Here is a 24,963-nt window from a genome sequence, read left to right as displayed (position 1 = left end):
TACCCTTCCTTTTTGGATGAGGGTGAAAGAACAGAGGAGGCTGCTGTTCTGCTAAGTTCTTTATTTCATAGTCTCAGTTTTCTGAAGGCAGAGTTCGAAGGGGTTACATGATAAGGCCAAGCAGTAGCAGCAGCAGCAGCAGGCAAACAGCAAGTAGAAAACAGCTTCTTCTTCTTTTCTAAACTTACAGAAGTGTGGATTATATTTGTTAATTGACCAATAAAATTGACACACGATTCTAGTTTTTCTTTTCTTAACCTATCCTGGTCTAATTCTAACAGTCATAAGTCTTACACAAGTGTTACATAGGTATTACACAGATTTGCATATACAGTTTCTATCAGTTCTTATTGTTTATGTGAACACTCTAAAAAATGTGAACAGTATAATTCTATCTATATTTTGTCTAAAGTAAAGAATTCTGTGAAAAGGTAACACTGCTGCACAACTGTGTTTAAGATTTCTTTGCTGCAGCTTTTTAATGTTTAAAGCACTTAGCATATATTTCTACTAAAAGTTAAAAATCTGTATTTCTATTTCACTTTGGTGTGGCTTCATGTATCTCAGCTTATCCAAAGGTTTTAATTTAACCCCTGTGCTTTGGCTTCCCTCTGGGCCTGGGTCCAGAGGAGCTCTCACTCCAACACTTCCAGAGGCTGAGAATTTCTGTCCTTTTCCCAGTGTTCTTGTCAATGCCCACATAGCAGGACAGATATCCCAGCTGCTTGGCTTCACTGCCCTCTAATTTCCAACTGTGGGCCGCATTATCCCAGCATCAGGCCACAATGTACTCATTGGGCTGGTGGTTGAAGTCTGTTTGCATATCTCACAGTTATGCTACCGGCATGGGTTGTTCCTTTGGTTCAGCTGCAGTTTGAGTGCCCATGATGCCTGTTGGTCGCTTTCCTCCTCCTCCCTCTGAGGGTGCTATCTAGTATCGAGCAGTGTCCAGTAAATAGTAGCCAAGGGCCCAGCACATTGCAGTACCTCCCGCCTCACTGGAATCACTAGAGCATTTTCCTTTCAAATATTTTACCACTTTATCAGGGTCCTATAGTTGTTCAGGGTTGAACTTCCAAACCATTGGAGCAGAGAAGTCCTCCAAATACTAGCCCATATTCTCCCACATTCCATGCCACTCATGACTATTTCCCCTCAGGGCAGATCTCTGAATGACCTTCCTAAAAATCTCTTTCATAACTCTAAACATGGTGTGGACCACACTGAGGAGGCCTGGAAGACTAAGCAACAAGAACCTGCTTTCCTTAACATCCAAAGGGATTTTGAAATTCTCAAAAGCTGCTGTAACAGGCCTAAAGGAGGAAAAGGAGGTGAAAAGCTGGGGAAAATCATCATCCCCTGTTCCCCCCACAGGCTGGGTATGATTATTAATGAATTCCCAGAGGTAATGCCTGAGGTAAGAGCAGGAGAGCAACACTGAATACACATCCCAAATGACCCTCGTTGCCTTTGATGTTATCATATCATAAACTGATATCCCACAGTACAGCAACAAAGCAATCCTGATCCCTTCTCCCTGCTCTGAAAAAGAGCACTGTGATGGGCACATACTGCATATACAGGAACATATACAGAGTTAGGTACCACACCCACATAAACAGACCAAGCAACATTGTGACCAGTGGCTCTGTATCTAATACAAGAAATGCTTAGATCAAAATTGTTTCAAACACAGTCTGGGCAGATCTGTTTTTATCTCAACCCTTCATGTCCCACAACGGGCACCAAATAAGGCTGTCATGGTTTAGGAATGGTATTTCTCAATGTAGTGTTCCTACTAAAACACCCCAGACCATGCGCTGCTTGCTCACTTGTAGATATTCTCACAGCACACTTAGCCAGCCAGGCTCATAGTTCAGTGCTTTAGAAAGCCCCGAGCTGCCTTGCGAGACTGCATGGGTGATCTAGCACTGCAGTAGCTCCAAAAAGCAGCAAGTGATAGCGGCAAAGCTAATATCAAGAGCAGAAGCAAAGAGGTAGAAATACAGCTCTAGCTTGTGCTTCAATCCTGTTTGTCTTATTCCTCCCGTCCTGAGAAAGAGACAGAAGCAGTTGTTAACAGAAGGAGAGCCAAGGCAAGAGGGGGCAGAGCCCGGTTGGCTTGTCTTTTATTTGGGGGGAGGGAAAGGGGAGAACTAGGGGTGGACCCGGGATAACCAGCCAATCAGACTCTGTTTCGGTGGAGTCCGAGTTACTTTCAGTTTTACCCGCGCTTAGAACAAAGGGAATTCAGAGCACATGGCAGGGAAAGGTCCTGACTTGTCCGGCCAGTCTCTGGAGGGGGAAGGGCAGCCCCTTCGGGCAGGCAGCAACACTCACTCCCTCCTCCCTCTGTAGCAGGCTGGAGAGGAAAAATGGAGGCACAAAAAGGTAAAGATCGCAGGTTGAGATAAGAACAATTTACTGGAAGAGCAATGAAATAAGAAAAATGAACATTAACAACAATACTAATAGCAGAGTGTACAAGATAGGCAAACAATTCACAGGCGATTGCTCATCACGTGTAACCCAGTGCTACCCGACTGCATACTCCAGCAAACAGGAAAGAGGCTACCCTCCTGTCTATGGCATGAAGTTCCTCCCGACCCCCATCACCTGTCCAGGTGCCACATCAGAATACGTATGAGGCCCTGGATCTAGAGGGTCAGCCAGATGACGCAGAAGAAAATGACCTGCCCAGTGGGCCTCCCAATTACGCTTCATCTGTCAGACGGATCACCACCTCTAACATTATAAAGAAAAGGGTAGTTGTAGTAGGTGACTCTGTTCTGAGGGGAACAGAGGGGCCCATATGTTGACCGGACCCATCCCACAGAGAGGTCTGCTGCTTCCCTGGGGTTCAGGTATGGGATATTACTGAGAGACTCCCTGGGCTGATTCAGCCCACTGATTATTACCCACTGTTGATACTCCAGGTTGGCAGTGATGAGACTGAAAAGAGAAGTGTTAGGGCAATTAAAAGGGACTTTAGGGCTCTGGGTCAAGTGGTTGATAGGGCAGGAGCACAGTGTTCTGCTCAGTCCCTTTGGGGGCAGGGACGAATGACAAAAGGAATAGGGGAGCCCACATTATAAACAAGTAGCTCAAGGGTTGGTATCATCATCAGAATTTTGGGTTCTTTGATCATAGGGCAACTTTTACGGCACCTGGCCTGCTGGAACCAGATGGACTCCATCTCTCTGTTAAAGGCAAAATGCTTTTAGCCCATGAAATGGCAGAACTCATTGGGAGGGCTTTAAACTAGGTTTGAAGGGGAAAAGGATGCAACTGGGCTCTCTGGAAGCAGGCCCAAGGGGGGTAAGCCAGAGTTAGGGGTGAAATAGCAGCCCAGCTGAAGTTCATGTATACTAATGCATGCAGCATGGGTAACAAACAAGAAGAGCTGGAAGTCACGGTACAACAGCAAAGCTATGATGTAGTCGCCTTCATGGAAACGTGGTGGGATGTCTCACATAGATGGAGCACTGCACTACACAAGCTCTTCAGAAGAGACAGGAAAGGGAAAAGAGGTGGAGGGGTGGCCCTTTATATTAGGGAGGCTTTTGATGCCATGGGTATTGAAACCAATGATGATGAAGTCGAGTGCCTATGGGTAAGAATTAAGGGGAAGGCCAAGAAGGCTGACATCCTGGTGGGAGTCTGTTATCAACCACCCAGCCAGGAAGAAGAGGTGGATCATTTATTCTACAAGCAGCTGGAGGATATTTCAGGTTCACCAGCCCTTGTCCTTGTAGGTGACTTTAACCTACCAGACATCTGATGGGAACTTAATACAGCAGAAAGGAGGCAGTCCAGGAAGTTCTTAGAATGTGTGGAGGTCAACTTTTTGTCTCAGCTGGTGAGTGAGCCCACCAGAGGAGGGACTACGCTAGACCTGCTGTTTGCAAATAGCGATGGGCTGGTGGGAGATGTGGTGGTTGGAGGCCGTCTGGGGCACAGTGATTGTGAAATTATAGAGTTCTCAATATTTGGTGAAATGAGGAAGAACATCAATAAAACTTTTACATTGGATTTCTGGAGGGCAGACTTTGGCCTATTTAGGGGACTTATTCAGAGAGTTCCTTGGGAAGCAGCCCTTAAAAACAAGGGAGTCCAGGAAAGGTGGGCGTGCTTCAAAACAGATCTTGAGGGCACAGGAACGGACTGTCCCTGTGTGCCGTAAGATGAGTCGAAGAGGCAAGCGTTCAGCCTAAATGGGCAAGGAGCTTTTGAAGGAATTTAGGAATAAAAAGTGGATGTATCATCTTTGGAGGGAGGGTCAGGTCTCTCAGAAAGTGTTTAAGGGGATTGTTAGGGCATGTAGGAAAAAAATTAGAGAGGCCAAAGCTCAGCTATAACTTAACTTGGCAACTCTTGTGAAGGATAATAAAAAATGTTTTTACAAATATATTAACGGCAAAAGGAAGGATAAGACCAACCTCTGTTCTCTACTGGATGCGGGTGGGAACTTAATAACTACAGATGGGGAGAAGGCGGAAGTGGTTAACACCTTCTTTGCCTCAGTCTTTAGTGGGAAGACGGCTTGTCCTCAGGACAACTGTCCTCCTGGGCTGGCAGATGGTGTCAGGGAGCAGGATGGTCCCCTGTTATCCAGGAGGAGGCAGTCAGAGAACTGCTGAGCTGCTTGGATGTTCATAAATCTATGGGACCAGATGGGATCCATCCCAGAGTGATGAGGGAGCTGGCAGATGAGCTTGCAAAGCACTCTCCATCATTTACCAGCAGTCTTGGCTCACCGGTGAGGTTCCAGCTGACTGGAAGCTGGCCAATGTGACACCCATTCACAAGAAGGGTAGGAAGGAGGATCCTAGTAATTATAGGCCAGTCAGTCTGACCTCGGAACCCGGCAAGGTAATGGAGCAGTTCATTCTGCATGCCATCACACAACACCTACAGGATGGCCGGGGGATCAGACCCAGCCAGCATGGGTTTAGAAGGGGTAGGTTGTGTTTGACCGATCTGATCTTCTTCTATGACCAGGTGACCCGCCTGGTGGATGCAGGAAGGGCTGTGGATGTTGTCTATTTGGACTTCAGCAAGGTCTTTGACACTGTCTCCCACAGCATCCTCGTGGAAAAGCTGGCAGCCCACAGCTTGGACAGGAGCACTCTTTTCTGGGTTAAGAACTGGCAGGATGGGTGGGCCCAGAGAGTTGTGGTGAACAGTGCTGCATCCAATTGGTGGCCAGTCACTACTGGTGTCCCTCAGGGGTCTGTGCTGGGGCCAGTTCTGTTCAATATTTTTATTGATGACATGGATGAGGGTATTGAGTCTACTATTAATAAATTTGCAGATGACACTAAGCTGGGAGTGTGTGTCGATCTGTTGGAAGGTAGGAGGGCTCTGCAAAGAGACCTGGAACAGTTGGATGGATGGGCAGAGTCCAATAAGATGAAGTTTGATAAGTCTAAGTGCTGAGTCCTGCATTTTGACCACAATAACCCCCTGCAATGTTATAGGCTGGGGGTGGGGTGGCTGGACAGTGGCCAGGCAGAAAGGGACCTGGGGGTACTGGTTGACAGCTGATTGAACATGAGCCAGCAGTGTGCCCTGGCCAACGGCATCCTGGCCTGTATCAGGAATAGTGTGGCCAGCAGGACCAGGGAAGTCATTCTTCCCCTGTACTTGGCACTGGTGAGGCCGCACCTTGAGTACTGTGTCCAGTTCTGGGCCCCTCAGTTGTGGAAGGACATTGAGACGCTTGAACGCACCCAGAGGAGGGCAACAAGGCTGGTGAGGGGCTTGAAACACAAGCCCCATGAGGAACTACTGAGGGGGCTAGGGTTGTTTTGCCTGGAGAAAAGGAGACTCAGAGGTGACCTTATCACTCTCTACAACTACCTGAAAGGTGGTTGTAGTCAGGTGGAGGTTGGTCTCTTTTTCCAGGCAGCAACTGATAGAACAAGAGGACACAGTCTTAAGCTACGCCAGGGGAAATATAGGTTGGATATTAGGAAAAAGCTTTTCATGGCAAGAGTGGTGAAGTACTGAAATTGTCTGCCCGGGGAGGTGGTGGAATCACCATCCCTGGATGTGTTTAAAAAAAGATTGAATGTGGCACTCGGTGCCATGGTTTAGTGTAGGTGTTAGGGCATGGGTTGGACTCGATGATCTTAGAGGTCTCTTCCAACCTGCTGATTCTGTGATTCTGTGGAGTGGTGTAGAATAACCCCAGGGTTCTGGCCCCTCCTGACTATTGCAAAATTAACCCTGTCCTGGCTTGAACCTAGACATGTATTCAAATTCTTTGGCTCTTCTGTGAACAAAGGACAGTGCGTATCTTGGATTGTGTATGGGTCAGGTCCACAATATGCAGGCTAAACTGAAATCTTTTGCTGAGAGCTTACAAACCTTCAAAATTCCATGGCCTGTCAGAGATTCATGTTGTGCTGGAACTGGCATGTTGGAACCTCTGCGTGTATAGTGAATCTGTTCTCTTGTTTTAACAGCTGCATGTTGGCAGTATGGGCCAGGCCTTCTGGAGAAACTTCTTATTGTGGCTTGCATCTTATTTTTAAGTGACTAATGCCATGGAAAAAGTTGCAGCTGTACCTCTACTTCCTGCTAATTGATTTCAGTGTTTTCTTTAAAGAACTTCTGTGTTTTCTAGTGCGCTTCTTGCAAATTCTATAAAACTGTTACCAGGTTGTTGTGAGTAACCCAAAATGGTATTGTATTCCATATCTCTCTGTGCCAAAAAGTTTTTACTCTCTCTTTAAGACCCAGTGCTGCAGCCGGAACTGGAATCTCAGGGCCTGGGGGAGAGGGGGAGCATTGCCGCAGTCCCTTTTTTAGTCGGAGCCTGGAAGTGGCGAGCTTTCTCTCTCTCTCCTGGCAGCGTTTGCTGAAGCTGGAGGCTCCACTTTGGAGGGGGTTGCTTTGGGCTTGCAAGAGTAGCGACTGGGAAAAGCTGCATTTTGCATTGAAAAACTGTTTCAGAGTGAACTTTGCAAATCCTATCAGCAGCGCACCTGGGGCTGGGCCACCCTGTGTTGGTGCTGACAGACTGGTTCTTTTCCCCCCCAACACACCCACAGATCAGACGACAGCAGCAACAACACCAGCGGAGTCCAGCTGGTGGCTGGAGGACGCCGTGGGTGGCAGCACTGACCCCACATGCATTGGCAAGTCTTCATCTTCCACTAGAACTGCTCAGTAAGTTCCTACCTTCCCTGGAGGATTCTTTTTTGTCCACCAACTTTTTCCCTTTGTCTTCTGGACCGTGTGGTCGACTGGAGAGCGCCATCTTGGGGGAGAGAGTTGACACCACTTTCCGTTTGTCTTTCAAGCCATGTGGGCAACTGTGGGGGCTGCCATCTTGAAAGGGAGGAGTATTCTGCAATTTTGGGTGTCTCTTTGTTTTTGGGGAGTTTGTGAGATTTAGCAATTTTGTATCTAGTGATTATTCACTGTTACTTTTTGCCTGTTGCTGTTTTGCTTGTTAGTAAACTGTTATTTTTTCACTCATATCTACTCATATTTCATTTCTCCTTATTGGTGGAAAAGGATTGGTTGAAACTAAGGGGAGGTAACTCAGAGTTTCCACCTCTTTAAATTGTCTTAAACCAAGACATGGGTTTATTTGCTGCAAAGGTATAATCAGGGAATTCTACTAGGTATATATTTTTCATTACCAAAAATATCTGATTTTTAGTTCTCATTCATTAAATGGATGTTTGTCTAGATATGTGTACTATCTTTGCTATCATCTGTTTCTCTGAAAAAAATAGCTTTAATTAGGCTACCTATTTTGTAGGTGGGGTTTTTTTGTATTCTATAGTTATTTTGCATCTTATTATATTTTGTCCTACCTCAGTTCTTACTGATTGATGCCTCATTTAGCATTGCTTGACTACACTATAGTGGGGGGAAATATCTAATGTTCTTAAGAGAAATTAGTTCTTTATTTCTGTTTTTACCATTTAGCTTCTCATCTTGGCTAATGTTTGGATACATTCCTTGGTGATCCATGTACATCCATAATTTTGGCTGAATTCCTGCCTAGTCAAATAAATAGACTTACATTTATTTTTGTTCCTGGGTGTTTGCCATTTTAGGTGTACTTTTAGCTTTCCAAAGTATTTTTACCTATTAAAAAATTAAGCTTTCCATTGCCTTCAGAAGGGTTTACTTCCTTGTCTCCATTTACTGTATGCAGGGGCTCAGATTGGACAGGGCCTGCTAGGTTGTTGGAGCCTTGGGTGTTAAGTAACCAGATGGCCTTTTCTAGATGCTGCTCCCAATTTTTGAAAGCTCCCCCACCTAGTGCCTTCAAAGTGGTTTTCAACAATCCATTGCACCATTCCACTTTCCCTGCAGCTGGTGCATGGTAAGGGATATGGTACACCCACTTAATGCCATGTTCTCTAGCCCACGTGTTAATAAGGCTGTTCTTAAAATGAGTCCCATTGTCAGATTCAATTCTCTCAGGGGTACCATGCCTCCAAAGCACTTGCTTTTCAAGACCCAGGATGGTGTTACAGGCTGTAGCGTGAGGTACAGGGTAAGTCTCCAGCCATCCTGTGGTGGCTTCTACCATTGTGACCACGTAGTGCTTACCTTGGTGGGTTTGAGGCAGTGTGATGTAATCAATCTGCCAGGCCTCCCCATACTTATATTTGGACCACAGCCCACCACACCACAGGGGTTTCACCCACTTGGCCTGCTTGATCGCAGCGCACGTCTCACAAGCATGGATCACCTGGGAGATGCTGTCCATGGTTAGATCCACCCCTCGGTCTCGTGTCCACCTATAAGTGGCATCTCTGTCCTGATGGCCTAAGGCATCATGGGCCCATCGAGCTAGGAACAACTCTCCCTTGTCTTTCCAATCCAAGCCTGTTTGTGGCACCTCTATCTTTGCAGCCTGATCTACCTGCTCGTTGTTTCAGTGCTCCTCATTAGCTCTACTCTTGGGAACATGGGCATCTACATGGCGGAATCTCACAGGTAGCTTTCCTACTCGGGCAGCGATGTCTTTCCACTCTTCAGCAACCCAGATTGGTTTTTTCCTATGCTGCCAATTAGCCTTTTCCCACTATCCCAGCCAACCCCCTAGAGCATTGGCTACCATCCATGAATCAGTGTAGAGGGCCAGCTGAATGGCTTTGAGTTCAGCGAGTTGGCTTGATCCACCTTCTCCTTCAGTAGCTTCTGCAACCCGTCGTGTGGGACTCCATACGGCTGCTTTCCACTTTCGTTTCATCCCTACGATGCGACAAGAACTGTCGGTGAAAAGAGCGTAGCGTGTTTCTTCTGCTGGCAGTGGGCTGTACGGTGGAGCTTCCTCAGCACGTGTCACTTGTTCTTGCTCCTCTTCATCAGTAAGACCAAAGTTTTCTCCTTCGGGCCAATTTGTGATTATTTCCAAAATCCCAGGGTGATTCAGTTTTCCGATACAGGTGCTCTGTGTGATGAGAGCAATCCATTTGCTCCATGTGGCATTGGTGGCATGGTGAGTAGAGGGAACCTTTGCTTTAAACATCCACCCCAGCACCGGTAGTTGGGGTGCCAGGAGGAGTTTAGTGCTGATTACCTCTGAGGTGGCTTGGATTCCTTCGTAGGCTGCCAAGATTTCCTTCTCTGTTGGAGTGTGGTTGACTTCAGACCCTCTGTATCTTCGACTCCAGAATCCCAGTGGTTGGCCTGGAGTCTCACCAGACACCTTCTGCCAAAGGCTCCAGGACAGACCATGGCTCCCGGCTGCAGAGTAGAGCACATTCCTCACTTTGGGTCCTGTCCTGGCTGGGCCAAGGGCTACGGCATGAGCAATTTCCTGCTTGATTTGGGAAAAAGCTTGTTGCTGTTCAGGGCCCCAATGGAAATTGTTCTTTTTCTGAGTAACCAGATAAAGAGGACTCACAATCTGGCTATATTCAGGAATATGCATCCTCCAAAAACCTATGGCACCTAGGAAAGCTTGTGTTTCCTTCTTGTTGGTTGGTGGAGACATTGCTGTGATCTTGTTGACGACCTCAGTGGGAATCTGACACCATCCATCTTGCCATTTTACTCCCAGGAACTGCATCTCTTGAGCACATCCCTTGACTGTTGTTCTTGATAGTGAAACTGGCTTCCAGGAGAATTTGAGTGATTTTCTCTCCTTTCTCAAACGCTTCTGTGGCAGTGTTCCCCCACACAATGATGTCATCAATGTACTGCAGATGTTCTGGGGCCTCACCCTTTTCTAGTGCAGTCTGGATCAGTCCATGGCAGATGGTGGGACTGTGCTTCCACCCCTGGGGCAATCGATTCCAGGTATACTGCACACCCCTCCAGGTGAAGGCAAACTGAGGCCTGCACTCTGCTACCAGAGGAATGGAGAAAAAAACATTAGCAATGTCAATAGTGGCATACCACTTCGCTGCTTTGGACTCCAGCTCGAACTGGAGCTCCAACATGGCCGGCACAGCAGTGCTCAATGGTGGAGTATCTTCATTCAAGGCATGATAGTCCACAGTCAATCTCCATTCTCCTTCCGATTTGCGCACAGGCCAGATGGGGCTGTTGAAGGGTGAGTGGGTCTTGCTGACCACCCCTTGGCTCTCCATCTCACGGATCATCTTGTGGATGGGAATCACAGCATCTCGAGTTGTCTGGTATTGTCGGCGATGCACTGTCGAGGTAGAAATTGGTACTCTTTGTTCTTCCACCTTCAGAAGGCCTACTGCAGATGGGTTCTCTGATAGTCCAGGCAAAGTGTTCAATTGCTTAATGCCCTCTGTCTCCACAGCAGCTATTCCAAAAGCCCACCTGAGTCCCTTTGGATCTCTAAAATACCCGCTTCAGAGGTCTATGCCCAAAATGCACGGGGCCTCTGGACCAGTCACAATGAGATGTTTCTTCCACTCATTTCCAGTCAGGCTCACCTCAGCTTTCACCAGGGTCAAATTTTGTGATCCACCTGTTACACCAGCAATAGAAACAGATTCTAACCTCCCATGTTGCGATGGGATTATTGTACACTGTGCACCAGTGTCAACCAAGGCATCATATTTTTGTGGTTCTGATGTACCAGGCCAACAAATCCACACAGTCCAAAAAACACGGTTTTCCCTGACCTCTACCTGGCTAGAGGCAGGGCCCCTCTTTGCCTGGTTATCCTTCTTTCCCTGGGCCTGCATCTTAGAGGTTCCTTCATGGGAATCGGACATGTAATCGTCTTTTCCATCCTTTCTGGCAGTTTGGCTACAGACAACTGGAGCTACTTCCTTTTTGGTGGAACTTCCTTTCTGAGACTTGTGCTCCTTCAATTCACTCACTCGTGCTGCCAGAGCAGAAGTGGGTTGTCCTTCCCACCTCCTCATGTTTTCCCCACTGACACACAGGAAGATCCACAGCTCTCTTCATGGGAGGAACTTTCTCTCTTGGAAACGTCCACGTTTGGTATCAGAATCTCTGATCTGTACTGCCAAGATTTGAGGAAGGCCCTCTTTGATGTCCTTCTTGAGTTCCTGGTGCATCTTCTCTATCTTGTCTTCCATTTTCTGCATACATATTTCCACAGCTGCAATTCTTGCATGTGTTGGGCCATGCACAGAGTCTGCATATACTCGGAGCTTCACTGCCATATCCCGCACAGTCTCATTCGCACCGTAGTCTGGTTTCATTATTGCTAAAGCAGAAGCGTATTCTTGTGGCCCAAGTCATATGAGTTTTCGCCACATGAATGGTTTAACTCTGACCCGGTCTGGACTCCTCAATCCTGGGTCATCTGTGAATACAGTCTCTACCACCCCTAGTTCTCTCAGGCATTGGATCCCTTGTTCTATGGTCTTCCATGGGGTTTGCTGCATATGGAAATCATCTCCGCACATATATCCCTCCCTTGCGCCATTCAAGACCCATCTCCAGAGACTGGCAGAATCAGCCCCCCTTATCATCGTTTGGTCGATAACTGGATCACGTGACAGGGATCCCAAATGCCTCGCTTCAGCACTGTCCAGCATTTTAGCGGGGGGGGGGGGTCCCGGGTGCAGGGGCACCAGCCGGAGACACGACATGAACACCGATATGATTTGAGCATCGTGCTCCTGTTTTATTGTTTACTTACACCAAGTTATACTTTGCAAAGTTCACACCCCTTTCCCATGAGAAAGCCTCTAAGCAGCGGGGGAGCTGACCAGTGTATACCTTTTCCCAAGGCTGTTCAAGGCTGCCGGCTAGCAGGTGCCTTGCAAGCCAATCTTCAGCCTGAGGCCCCGTCAGGGGTACTTCTGCAACAGCCCTGGGATGCCCAAGCTCTCCTGGGGTATCCTATGCCCCCGCTCCACAAGGAATTCCTCTACATATCCCCCATTTCCTTTTTGGGCAACCCAGGTCTGGTCCATGATTTTCCGCAGCCCCGCTTTAAGGCAAGAAAAAATACACCCAAGTATTATTAAGCCTAATATAACTACAAATAGCAATCGGCAGCCTTCTACTACCAAGGTACGCAGCCATCCGGTGATACCCAGACCCTTAAGCCAATCTCCAATAGGGTCGTCTGTCTCCCGAAGGTTGTGTAGGCCCCTCTGGAGGTCAGAGAGGTGCTTGTGAATTGAGACAGAGTGGTCAGAAAGATTCATACAGCACATACCCTGGAACTCTTCACAGCCGTGGCCGTGAGCTAGTAGTAGAAAATCAATGGCTGCCCGATTTTGTAATACTGCATGTCTAACACTAGTAACATCTGCACTTAGCTCATCAAGCATCTGCAAAGTTATGTTTAACTTATCCCTCACCCAGCAAGCAAGTTTATGCAAAATAGCGTGAGCCCTGGCTGCTGAAGCACCAGGTACAAACATAGATGCTAGCCAAATTATACCACGACTCCAAAAGACAGGCTCTTCATTTCTTTTACATTTGAGCTCATGGATTGAACGCCGCACCCTGGTTTTAGTGCGGTGGGTGATATTTAAGAGTTGATGCAGGCCTGGATGGAACAGGGTGAGTTTCCCTAAGTAGTACGGTCCCCCATGTGGGCTGGCGGGAACCCCATTCCACGCACGGTCCCCTCATATTAAGAACATACCACTGGGGAGGCGCTTTGGGGCTTGACCCGTGAGGTTGATTTGGTAGTAAATTGCTTTGGACACGTAGTTTCTCAGAAACCAGTGTGCAAGAGGGTCAACAGTGGCCCAAAGGCACCTATTAACATTTAATTGACTGGTAGTGGGAGGCTCGAATATCATGTAACCATCCCCAGTTTGGTTTGTGGAACCCAGAAGATCTAACTCTTCTGGTGTTCCCATGGTGACATTGATGCTTTTCAAGAATGCACCTTGCCAGCAGGCATGCTGCTGCACAGGCTTGAGTCCGATCAGCCCTGAACAATTGCCATTGTTTGTGGCGTTCCTTATCAGAGAGCTATTGTTTAGCATCCCTCGGAAAGTCTTGCGGGTTAAAATAGGGGACCCTGTAGTGGTTTGGTCCAAAATACTCATTACTGTTTATCTTCTGTGAGATAAGAATTAGGAGAAATGCAAAGCAGGCACCAAACTTGAAAGAATATAAAGAAGTTTATTAACAGACCTAAAAGAGCGAAAAAAATTATACCACACCTTCAGAACTCTCCTCCTCCCCCCACCTTCCTCCCTTCTCCCACTGACAATGTAAAAAGACAACCCTTAAGATGTTCAGTCTGTTTACCACTTCCATAATAACCTCGTTCAGTCCATTTAGAAAGAAGAGTCTCTCTTGCTCATGCTATGAAAACATTATCACGAGACAGCCGCCCACTTCGAAATATTGTTCAGTCCATTTAGGAAGAGGAATCTCTCTGCTCGCATGCGAGTCCCTTCCCCCGACTTGCAACTTTTCCCGCAACTGCTTTTGAGGGTCCACTCTTGAAGGTTTTTGGGGTACAATTTTAAGGTTGAGCCGTTCTAAAACAAAAGTTCTCTTCACCCATCTCTGGGAGCATTTCATCTCTAAGAGCAGAGTCCCTTCTCCTTCCCTGGGAGCAAAGGGTCTTCCTCATCTTCATCTTTAGGACTATCTCTGGGATCATCTCTAGGAACTGAGGTTTTCTCCTTTCCCATTTGGAGCCAAAGTCCTCATCGCTTCCATCTCTCCCTGTCCAAACTTCTCATGAAATTACAGCTGTATCAGCATCTGCCTATCTCAGTGCAGGTGCTTTTGCTTGCGAGTTGAACACTCCACCCCCCATATCTTCATGAAATTACAACGGGATACTCTGATATATCATAGCTTCACAACAGAATTTCAGCTTTAAGCATCTTCTCTTTCTCTTCCCTCAGGTTTTCAGCTCTTCACAGCACTAAAAGGGTTAATCTCACCTCGGCCTTGCAGCTGGAATGTCGCTTATCACTGTTGGTCACATGACCTTTGCCGGGCAGTGGTGGGCAGCTTTCGGCTGAATCTTGGCCTTGGCCGCACTGGAGAGGGGGAGCCAGGCCGTTCCGTCTGCACGTAGCAGGACTGTGGGGGTCCGCGGGTGGAAACGGGGCTGCACGGCTCCGGGATGGCTGTGGCCTGGCCCGGCCTGGCCCGAGCAGGACCTGGGCCGGGCCCGCTAGCCCCCGCACGGGGCCTGCAGCCGCCTGTCCCAGCGCCGGAAACAAGAGAGCGCTCTGCCCAGGGTTTGTCTATTCTTAAATGTGGACCACAGAGGTGGTCACAATTTTAAGTGGCTTAAAGAATTGTCCATATTCAAACTAGCCAGCTGATAGGTTCTGTCAGGTCATAGAGGAGCTGTAAGAACCCCTTTGCAAGAACATAACTTCCAGGACTATGCTTTGCTAACCCATGACACTCCCTTTTTCAGATATAGATTCAACATCATGCCCTAAACATAAGGAGATGTGAAGCTGACAGTAGGGTTAAATATGTCAAATTAGACCTATTCCTTTTGATTTTGTACTTTGCTAGTTACAGGAGGATCATCTATGTTCCTTTTCAGACGTCTTAATTACTAGCTTGACTGAAAACGCTTAAATGACTAAAATCTTATTTGGTCTTAAATCTTCATCCCTTGATGTATTGGATGTAAATGGCAAGGGGGAAAGACTATAGGGGTGTGGCCTCTGTGGGAAGAGATTGGAGACTGCCCTGTGCTGGACATAGCTGGTTTGGCAATGGACCCAATACAGGCCAAACCTGAGCCCATCAGCAAATTTGTGGCACCTCTATGAAAACATATTGAAGAAAGGGCAGAAAACACTGGACAGAGAGAGGAGGAAGTAACAAAAGGAGTGAGAAAAAACAGAGGCAACATCAAGATCAGAGAAAGGAGGAGAAGGAGGAGGTGCTTCATGGTACTGGAGTAGATATTTCCTGCAGTCTGTGGAGGATCCATGCCAGAGTAGATGGATATTCTTAAAGAAATTGCTGTCTGTGGAGAACCCACAACAGAGCAGAGGAAAAGTGTGAGAAGAAAGAAGTAGTAGAGAGAAACCATTATCATAGAATCATAGAATTGTTAAGGTTGGAAAAGACCTCCAAGATCATCAAGTCCAACTGTCACCCTAGCACCACCAGTTCACCATTAAACCATGTCCTCAAGTGCCATATCCACACGTTTTTTGAATACTTTCAGGGATGGTGACTCAATCACTTCACTGGGCAGCATGTTCCAATGCTTGAGAACCCTTTCTGTGAAGAAATTTTTCCTAATATCCAATCTAAACCTCCCTTGGTGCAACTTGAAGACATCTCCTCTTCTCCTGTCACTTTTTACCTGGGAGAAGACACTGACACCCACTTCACTGCAACCTCCTTTCAGGTGGAGAGCAATAAGGTCTCCCCTGAGCCTCCCTTTCTCCAGGCTAAACAACCCCAGTTCCCTCAGCCGCTCCTCACAAGTCTTGTGTTCCAGGTCCTTCTCCAGCTTCATTGCTCTTCTTTGGACATGCTCCAGCACCTCAGTGTCTTTCTTGCAGTGAGGGGCCCAGAACTGAACACAGGATTCGAGGTGTGGCCTCACCAGTGCCAAGTACAGGGAGACCATCACTTCCCTGGCCCTGCTGGCTACACTATTTCTGATACAGGCCAGGATGCCATTGGCCTTCTTGGCCACTTGGGCACACACTGGCTCATGTTCAGACAGCTGTCAACCAACACCCCCAAGTCTTTTTCTGGTGGGCAGCTTTCCAGCCACTCTTCCCCCAGCCTGTAGTGCTGCATAGGGTTGTTAGTCAAGGCTAATCCACCACACTTGGTCAGTGTTAATGATGTACTAGGACTTTTCCACTCTGTATCCTTAACATGTAAAATAGTGTAGATTTCAGTTATTTCACCATATATTTTTATAATATTTTAAAATTTTAGTGCTCACACAAAATATGTGCAGAAGTATACACGAGCTTCAAGTTACCTACATAAGCATGTCTTTAAGGTGAATTATAGTTATTACTTATTTCAAAACTACTTTTACCTTATCAGTACATCTGAGTTGCTATGTAATGTGTGGGTGATTTTTTTTTCTTTTTTACAGATACCAAAGATGATGACTAGAAAGATTAAGCTTTGGGACATTAATGCCCATATAACCTGTCATTTATGCAATGGATACCTGATTGATGCTACCACTGTAACAGAATGCTTACATACTTGTAAGTAGGAATATAATGCTGTGATTAAGCTAGAATTGTTGTTTTACTTGATGTGCTAGATGTTTTAAGTTTTAGTTGAAATTTAAAGTTTTACTGTGTATCAGCCAGAATAAAGCAAACTTTGCTATGCACTTATAATTTATCAAGAAAAATATATTGTTTTGTGAGAAAAATAAGAACAAACTTGAAACCATATATAGTAAATGGTAATGTATATGTTTAAGAATGTAGCTTTTCTGCTGAATATTAGAAGAAATGTGGCATGCTTTACAGAGATGATGTTTCAAAATTGCCAGAGATGTTTTTTTCACTACATCTGATTTCTAGATGCTGTTCATCAGCCTTAATGTATTTGCTTTTTTTGTTTTTCTTCTCATTCCGTTTTTAGTTCATTCCTGTGTCCCTTCTCCATGTGCTCTAAATCTGAAGTTCCTTGGTGTTCTGTTTGGAGTAAAGCATTTAGAACCCTAATCTAACCTTTTACTTTGCTTTGTACCAAATTCTGTAATGCTGCCATTAACTATTAAAATTAGTCTTGCTGGAGGGTCACTTTTTTGTTTTTCTAAAATGTATTTATTTATGTATGTGCAACCCTGAAACATGCACTGCAAGCAGGTTTTCCCAGTTCACAAAGGCCATGCCATTCCTGAGGAATGCATTTTTAGAGCAAACCTATGGGGTGTCTTGTGGAATGTTCCTTATTAGAAATTTATGTTTTCAGAAAGTTTTCTTGCCTTTAGTTTCATCCTTAGACTTATGGTATTAATTCTGAGGGGAGACATAGCTTCATATTATGGATGGAAGGGTGGGTAGCAGCTTTTTAAAGAACAGCTGCAGAATTTTTTCATTTGTACCTTTTTAGCTTGTCTGTGAAAAAACAGCTGACCTGTGCTGAGTTTAGTTTAGGAGGAGCTGGTATCTCCGTATTCAAAACTGGAGGATCTAATGATGGCAAGTGAGAAGTTAGTAATTTTAGAAGATCAGTTTGGTTCTTCTGTATACTTGTTTCAAACAGGTTACGGCCTCACCCTTGCAACTGGATCTGCTAGCATATACTACTGGAGCAGACTGTAATGCAAGATCTGGGCTTAGGGGGCAAAATTAGTAGGATAGGTCCAATAATAATCTCTACCAGCAACAGTAATTTCATCTTAAATATGTAAATATGATATATAAGCAAAGAAAGCATAATTACTTTTTTGGCTTTAACTGGTGTTTATTCAAACATACCATCATGTCTGAGAGACAGATGGTAGTACAGCTATAGTTCTCTCATACCGTAAGAACTGTTGTAAGACTACCTAAGATTAAAGGAATTATTGTTGAGGGAAAAGATGCTTAACCTTTTTTAATAATAAAAAGAATATATATAATTTTGGTAGCTTGAGCTTTTTCAATTTCTGAAATTTGAGCTGGAATTCATTTAGAACTTTGGGTCAGGAAAACACTTAATACTGACTTAATACTGCAATGTAGTGAAAAAACAGTAGTACAGATTGAAATGAAAGAATTGCTTTTATTTGAATCAAATATTGTGAGGTTGTGTATAAACTTAGAAACAGCTCCAAAAGCATTTGCTATGTAGTATTAATTTTAAGAGTTTTTATCTGTATACTAAAAACCTTTACTCATTTTATTTTCTGATTGAAGTCTATTTGTAGTGTATTTTGTGAAAGTGAAAAGTTGAATTGCATTTGAATAATATGATTCAAAGCATTGGACTTGAGGAAAAAGAAATTATTCTTTTGCCAAATGCTTATTATCATAACACATTTTTCCTCTATGTGCATCCATGATAAAAATCAAAATGACTATGTATTTTAATGGCATGCAGAGTCTGTAACATCCTTTGTAAAAGCTGAAAAAACCAAGTAAATATGCTACTGACCTATTTGAAATACTGTTCTAGTAACTTCAGGAATGGGACTGTTCCAAATTTAAGCATGATTTGTTAGGAAGACTCTAACTAGATATAATTTTCTTAACATAGCTACAATGCATCACTTTTCCAAATTGAGAACAGAAATCATAAAAGTTCATTAAAAATGTTCTCTTCTCCAGGCTGAATAACCCCAACTCTCTCAGACTTCCTTTATAGGAGCGGTGTTTCAGCCCTCTGACCATTTTCATGGCCTTCCTCTGGACCTGCACTAATAGTTCTATGTCTTTCTTGTGTTGGAGACCCCAGAGGTGGACACGGTATTCCTGGTGGGGTCTCTCAAGAGTGGAGTAGAGGAGGAGAATGACTTCCCTTGATCTGCTGGCCACACTTCTTTTCATGCAGCCCAGGATATGATTGGCTTTCTGAGCTGCAAGTGCACATTGCTCATGTCCAATTTTTCATCCACCAGTATCCCCAAGTCCTTCTCAGCAGGGCTGCTCTCAATCCATCCATCCTCCAGTCTGTACTGATGTTGGGTGTTGCTACAACCCAGATGTGGGGCCCTGCACTTGGCCTTGTTGAACTTCATGAGGGTCACATGGGCCCACTCCTCAAGCCTTTCAAGATCCCTTTGGATGGCATCCCTTCTAGTGAATCAACTGCATCAGTCAACTTGGTGTCATCTGCAAACTTGCTGAGGGTGCACTCCGTCCCACTGGGTCCTGATTCTACTCTTCACCTGGCCCTTATCCCTGAAGATTGTGAATCACACCTGGGCATGATCACTGCATCTCTGTGCAGCCAGTCCATTTTTTGTACATAGAGGGCATCCTCCCTACCCCTTCTTCCTTGCCTGTCCCTTCTGAACAGTTTATAGCCATCAATTGCAGTGCTCTGGTCATGCAATTCATCAAATTTCTGTGACAGTGATTTGATCATAGCTTTCTAGCTGCACAGTGACTGCCAGCTCCTTCACTTTGTTACCCATGCTCCCTGCAGTGGTATAGAGGCACTTCAGCTAAGCTACCTGCCTTGTCACCTTTTTAGAGGAACACACCCTAATCCTTTCAGGCTTTTCATAGATTTTTCTCTGTTGGTTCCTAATACATCATCAGCTCCTGTCTGGTGCTCAGAACTCCGTCCCTTTCCCCTGCTAAATCTAGTTTAAAGCCCTCTTTATAAGTCTGGTCAGCTTGTTGGTGAAGACCCTCTTGCCCTGCTTGGTCAGGTGAATCCCATTAGCTCCCAACAGACCAAGCTTCTCAAAGGTAGATCCATATTCATAGAAGCCAAAACCTTGAGTATGGTACTAGCCACACAGCCAGGCATTCACCTGTTCATTTTGGCTCCTCCTTCCTGAACCCCTTATTCTGAGAGAATAGAGACCACCACCTGTGCTCCATATCCTTTTAACATTGCTCCAAGTTACATATAGTCTTTTAATGGTTCTAAGTTGCCTCGTTGCAGTATCATTGGAGCCTACATGAAATAATAGGAGCACAGTACCATGTATTGATGTCCCACTCACATTCCTGAATACTGTGCTGTCAGTTGAGCTCCTCTTGTAACATAGCTTGAGGAGTTCTAGCTGGGCATGCTTGCAGCTATGACATCCACTGCTGCCTTCAGGTGCCACAGGAACTTCCAAGTGCTGCAGCTCCATGCAACCTCAGCTCTGCACAGCTATTTCAGTCTGTTTGTGTTTCAGCCTCAGCCTTGCAGGTGTGGCAGGTGGAGACCATTTTCTTTCTGCAGGCTACTGTCTCCTTGTAGTTCTCAGAAAAAAAATGTCCCCACCAATGCCACACTCTTGGTTGGCTGTGCCCCCTAGGGCCCAGTTATATGTGGCTTCCTGGGGTTTGAACTGGACATGGAACCATCAGCACCATCCAGCCCTTACCCACCCCTCTTGCAAGACCTGTTTGTCACCTGCCAGCCAGTCTCTCCACAGACACAGCGAAAGCGATTCAGAAACCCACAGATACTGCCAGTGACCTCACAGGTTTCTTCAAACTGTCTTGGTTTATTTCTTTTTAATTATTAATGTTCTTGTTATTAGTCTGTAGAAGCTGCTTGGTGAAGTATTTGGAGGAAAACAACACCTGTCCAACATGTCGGATTGTTATACACCAGAGCCATCCATTACAGTATATCGGGTAAGTGTGGAGTAGGAAAGGAAAAGCACAACTAGTTACTCTCTGGGCTGTACAAACTTTGCAAATTCAGCACAGTTTCTCTCTACATTTTTTAATTTGCTTATCAATATTTTAAATATATATAAAGAAGTTTGATTAGAAGACAGAAGATTTATATAAAAGAGGTAAGGTATTGAATTCTGCTGTGAATTTGCAATTCTTTTGAAACTAATACTTTTCTCTTGAATCAGAGAAACACAATAGACTTTATTGTTTGATTCCTGAGTGAAGTACAATGAGATTTAGTCTCTTCTTGTTTTGCATACCTGGATCATAGAAGTTGCATATATGGAACATCAACATGAATTACACTTGTAGTAAATCTTCCAAACAATGACTGTCAGTTTGACAGTGGCTTTCAGTGACTGAGGGGGTGTGTTCAAAGATGTTGCAAATATACAGCATTACTGTTGATTTAGTCTTTCAAAGAACTGTTTAGTTCATAGATGCAGATGAGGACTGAGGGCTGAGCAGGTGGGTTCCTCGTTCTCGTTAGCCACGCAGGTGCAGGGTGGGGTTTCTCCTCTGGGCAGCGGTGGGGTGATTAAAAAGGGTTCTAGGGACCGTGGCGACCCAGAGCACAGTGAACAGGAGTGGGCAAACAGGGTCATGGCACATCTCTAAGGGCGTGGGACAGCAGTTTGCGGGCCAGTTCACGCAAGCAGGGCAAGCAGGCAGTGTTGCAGGTTTCCTCCTGCTCGTGGGGTTTTTAGTTGTTTGTTGCAATTTTGTTGGTTGGTTTTGGGTTTTTTCGTTAGTAATGGTTTTTACATGATCAAGGGCTGCAGTTAGTAAAAGTGTATGTACCCAAACAGAAGCCTCCAAGAAGGATTCGTCTGTCCAGACCCCTTCCTGTGAGGAGTGTTTGAGCTTGTCGGTGGTACCACGGGGCAATGCAAACGAAGCCTGCCTGCGGTTTGAACAAGTGAATGATCTCCTTTCACTGGTGGCTGAGCTTAAGAAGGAGGTAGGAAGACTAAGGAGTATTAGGGAAAGTGAGAGGGATATAGAGTGGTGGAGTTCTGCCCTTCCATCCTTGAGGGAAGCCTGCCAAGAGTCTGGGGACTCCCATGCCTCCCACGTTCAGGTAATAGGAGGACACCTGATGGATGAAGGGGAGTGGAAATGGGTTCCTACTCGGGGAGGTAATAAAAATTCCTCCCGACCCCCTTCACATACCCAGGTGCCACATCAGAATACGTATGAGGCCCTGGATCTAGAGGGTCAGCCAGATGACGCAGAAGAAAATGACCTGCCCAGTGGGCCTCCCAATTACGCTTCATCTGTCAGACGGATCACCACCTCTAACATTATAAAGAAAAGGGTAGTTGTAGTAGGTGACTCTGTTCTGAGGGGAACAGAGGGGCCCATATGTTGACCGGACCCATCCCACAGAGAGGTCTGCTGCTTCCCTGGGGTTCAGGTATGGGATATTACTGAGAGACTCCCTGGGCTGATTCAGCCCACTGATTATTACCCACTGTTGATACTCCAGGTTGGCAGTGATGAGACTGAAAAGAGAAGTGTTAGGGCAATTAAAAGGGACTTTAGGGCTCTGGGTCAAGTGGTTGATAGGGCAGGAGCACAGTGTTCTGCTCAGTCCCTTTGGGGGCAGGGACGAATGACAAAAGGAATAGGGGAGCCCACATTATAAACAAGTAGCTCAAGGGTTGGTATCATCATCAGAATTTTGGGTTCTTTGATCATAGGGCAACTTTTACGGCACCTGGCCTGCTGGAACCAGATGGACTCCATCTCTCTGTTAAAGGCAAAATGCTTTTAGCCCATGAAATGGCAGAACTCATTGGGAGGGCTTTAAACTAGGTTTGAAGGGGAAAAGGATGCAACTGGGCTCTCTGGAAGCAGGCCCAAGGGGGGTAAGCCAGAGTTAGGGGTGAAATAGCAGCCCAGCTGAAGTTCATGTATACTAATGCATGCAGCATGGGTAACAAACAAGAAGAGCTGGAAGTCACGGTACAACAGCAAAGCTATGATGTAGTCGCCTTCATGGAAACGTGGTGGGATGTCTCACATAGATGGAGCACTGCACTACACAAGCTCTTCAGAAGAGACAAGAAAGGGAAAAGAGGTGGAGGGGTGGCCCTTTATATTAGGGAGGCTTTTGATGCCACGGGTATTGAAACCAATGATGATGAAGTCGAGTGCCTATGGGTAAGAATTAAGGGGAAGGCCAAGAAGGCTGACATCCTGGTGGGAGTCTGTTATCAACCACCCAGCCAGGAAGAAGAGGTGGATCATTTATTCTACAAGCAGCTGGAGGATATTTCAGGTTCACCAGCCCTTGTCCTTGTAGGTGACTTTAACCTACCAGACATCTGATGGGAACTTAATACAGCAGAAAGGAGGCAGTCCAGGAAGTTCTTAGAATGTGTGGAGGTCAACTTTTTGTCTCAGCTGGTGAGTGAGCCCACCAGAGGAGGGACTACGCTAGACCTGCTGTTTGCAAATAGCGATGGGCTGGTGGGAGATGTGGTGGTTGGAGGCCGTCAGGGGCACAGTGATTGTGAAATTATAGAGTTCCAATATTTGGTGAAATGAGGAAGAACATCAATAAAACTTTTACATTGGACTTCTGGAGGGCAGACTTTGGCCTATTTAGGGGACTTATTCAGAGAGTTCCTTGGGAAGCAGCCCTTAAAAACAAGGGAGTCCAGGAAAGGTGGGCGTGCTTCAAAACAGATCTTGAGGGCACAGGAACGGACTGTCCCTGTGTGCCGTGAGTCGAAGAGGCAAGCGTTCAGCCTGAATGGGCAAGGAGCTTTTGAAGGAATTTAGGAATAAAAAGTGGATGTATCATCTTTGGAGGGAGGGTCAGGTCTCTCAGAAAGTGTTTAAGGGGATTGTTAGGGCATGTAGGAAAAAAATTAGAGAGGCCAAAGCTCAGCTATAACTTAACTTGGCAACTCTTGTGAAGGATAATAAAAAATGTTTTTACAAATATATTAACGGCAAAAGGAAGGATAAGACCAACCTCTGTTCTCTACTGGATGCGGGTGGGAACTTAATAACTACAGATGGGGAGAAGGCGGAAGTGGTTAACGCCTTCTTTGCCTCAGTCTTTAGTGGGAAGACGGCTTGTCCTCAGGACAACTGTCCTCCTGGGCTGGCAGATGGTGTCAGGGAGCAGGATGGTCCCCTGTTATCCAGGAGGAGGCAGTCAGAGAACTGCTGAGCTGCTTGGATGTTCATAAATCTATGGGACCAGATGGGATCCATCCCAGAGTGATGAGGGAGCTGGCAGATGAGCTTGCAAAGCACTCTCCATCATTTACCAGCAGTCTTGGCTCACCGGTGAGGTTCCAGCTGACTGGAAGCTGGCCAATGTGTCACCCATTCACAAGAGGGGTAGGAAGGAGGATCCTAGTAATTATAGGCCAGTCCATCTGACCTCGGTGCCTGGCAAGGTAATGGAGCAGTTCATTCTGCATGCCATCACACAACACCTACAGGATGGCCAGGGGATCAGACCCAGCCAGCATGGGTTTAGAAGGGGCAGGTCATGTTTGACCGATCTGATCTTCTTCTATGACCAGGTGACCCGCCTGGTGGATGCAGGAAGGGCTGTGGATGTTGTCTATTTGGACTTCAGCAAGGTCTTTGACACTGTCTCCCACAGCACACTCCTGGAAAAGCTGGCAGCCCACAGCTTGGACAGGAGCACTCTTTTCTGGGTTAAGAACTGGCAGGATGGGTGGGCCCAGAGAGTTGTGGTGAACAGTGCTGCATCCAATTGGTGGCCAGTCACTACTGGTGTCCCTCAGGGGTCTGTGCTGGGGCCAGTTCTGTTCAATATTTTTATTGATGACATAGATGAGGGTATTGAGTCCTTCATTAGTAAATTTGCAGATGACACTAAGCTGGGAGCATGTGTCATTCTGTTGGAAGGTAGGAGGGCTCTGCAGAGAGATCTGGAATGGTTGGATAGATGGGCAGAGTCCAATAAGATGAAGTTTGATAAGTCTAAGTGCTGAGTCCTGCATTTTGACCACAATAACCCCCTGCAATGTTATAGGCTGGGGGTGGGGTGGCTGGACAGTGGCCAGGCAGAAAGGGACCTGGGGGTACTGGTTGACAGCTGATTGAACATGAGCCAGCAGTGTGCCCTGGCCAACGGCATCCTGGCCTGTATCAGGAATAGTGTGGCCAGCAGGACCAGGGAAGTCATTCTTCCCCTGTACTTGGCACTGGTGAGGCCGCACCTTGAGTACTGTGTCCAGTTCTGGGCCCCTCAGTTGTGGAAGGACGTTGAGACACTTGAACACACCCAGAGGAGGGCAACAAGGCTGGTGAG

The 24,963-nt window shown here is 46.1% G+C and overlaps 1 protein-coding gene across 1 annotated transcript in view; it reads left to right on the top strand.

Moving 5' to 3' along the window:
• Positions 1 to 24,963, top strand: part of LOC309584585 (polycomb group RING finger protein 3-like) — a gene marked incomplete at its 3' end in the record, with an annotated part of 221,660 nt that overhangs the window by 112,489 nt on the left and 84,208 nt on the right. The window contains exons 2-3 of the mRNA XM_082300680.1: positions 16,457 to 16,574; positions 20,516 to 20,612. Of these exons, the coding sequence (XP_082156806.1) occupies positions 16,466 to 16,574; positions 20,516 to 20,612 (206 nt within the window). The 5' untranslated portion in view covers positions 16,457 to 16,465. The remainder of the gene's footprint in view (positions 1 to 16,456; positions 16,575 to 20,515; positions 20,613 to 24,963) is intronic.

The sequence above is a fragment of the Coloeus monedula genome, assembly GCF_965178545.1.
Source record: "Coloeus monedula genome assembly, chromosome: W".
Taxonomy (NCBI): Eukaryota; Metazoa; Chordata; class Aves; order Passeriformes; family Corvidae; genus Coloeus; species Coloeus monedula.
The sequence above is the reverse complement of the archived record's forward strand: the minus strand, read 5'-3'. Positions and strand labels throughout refer to the sequence as shown.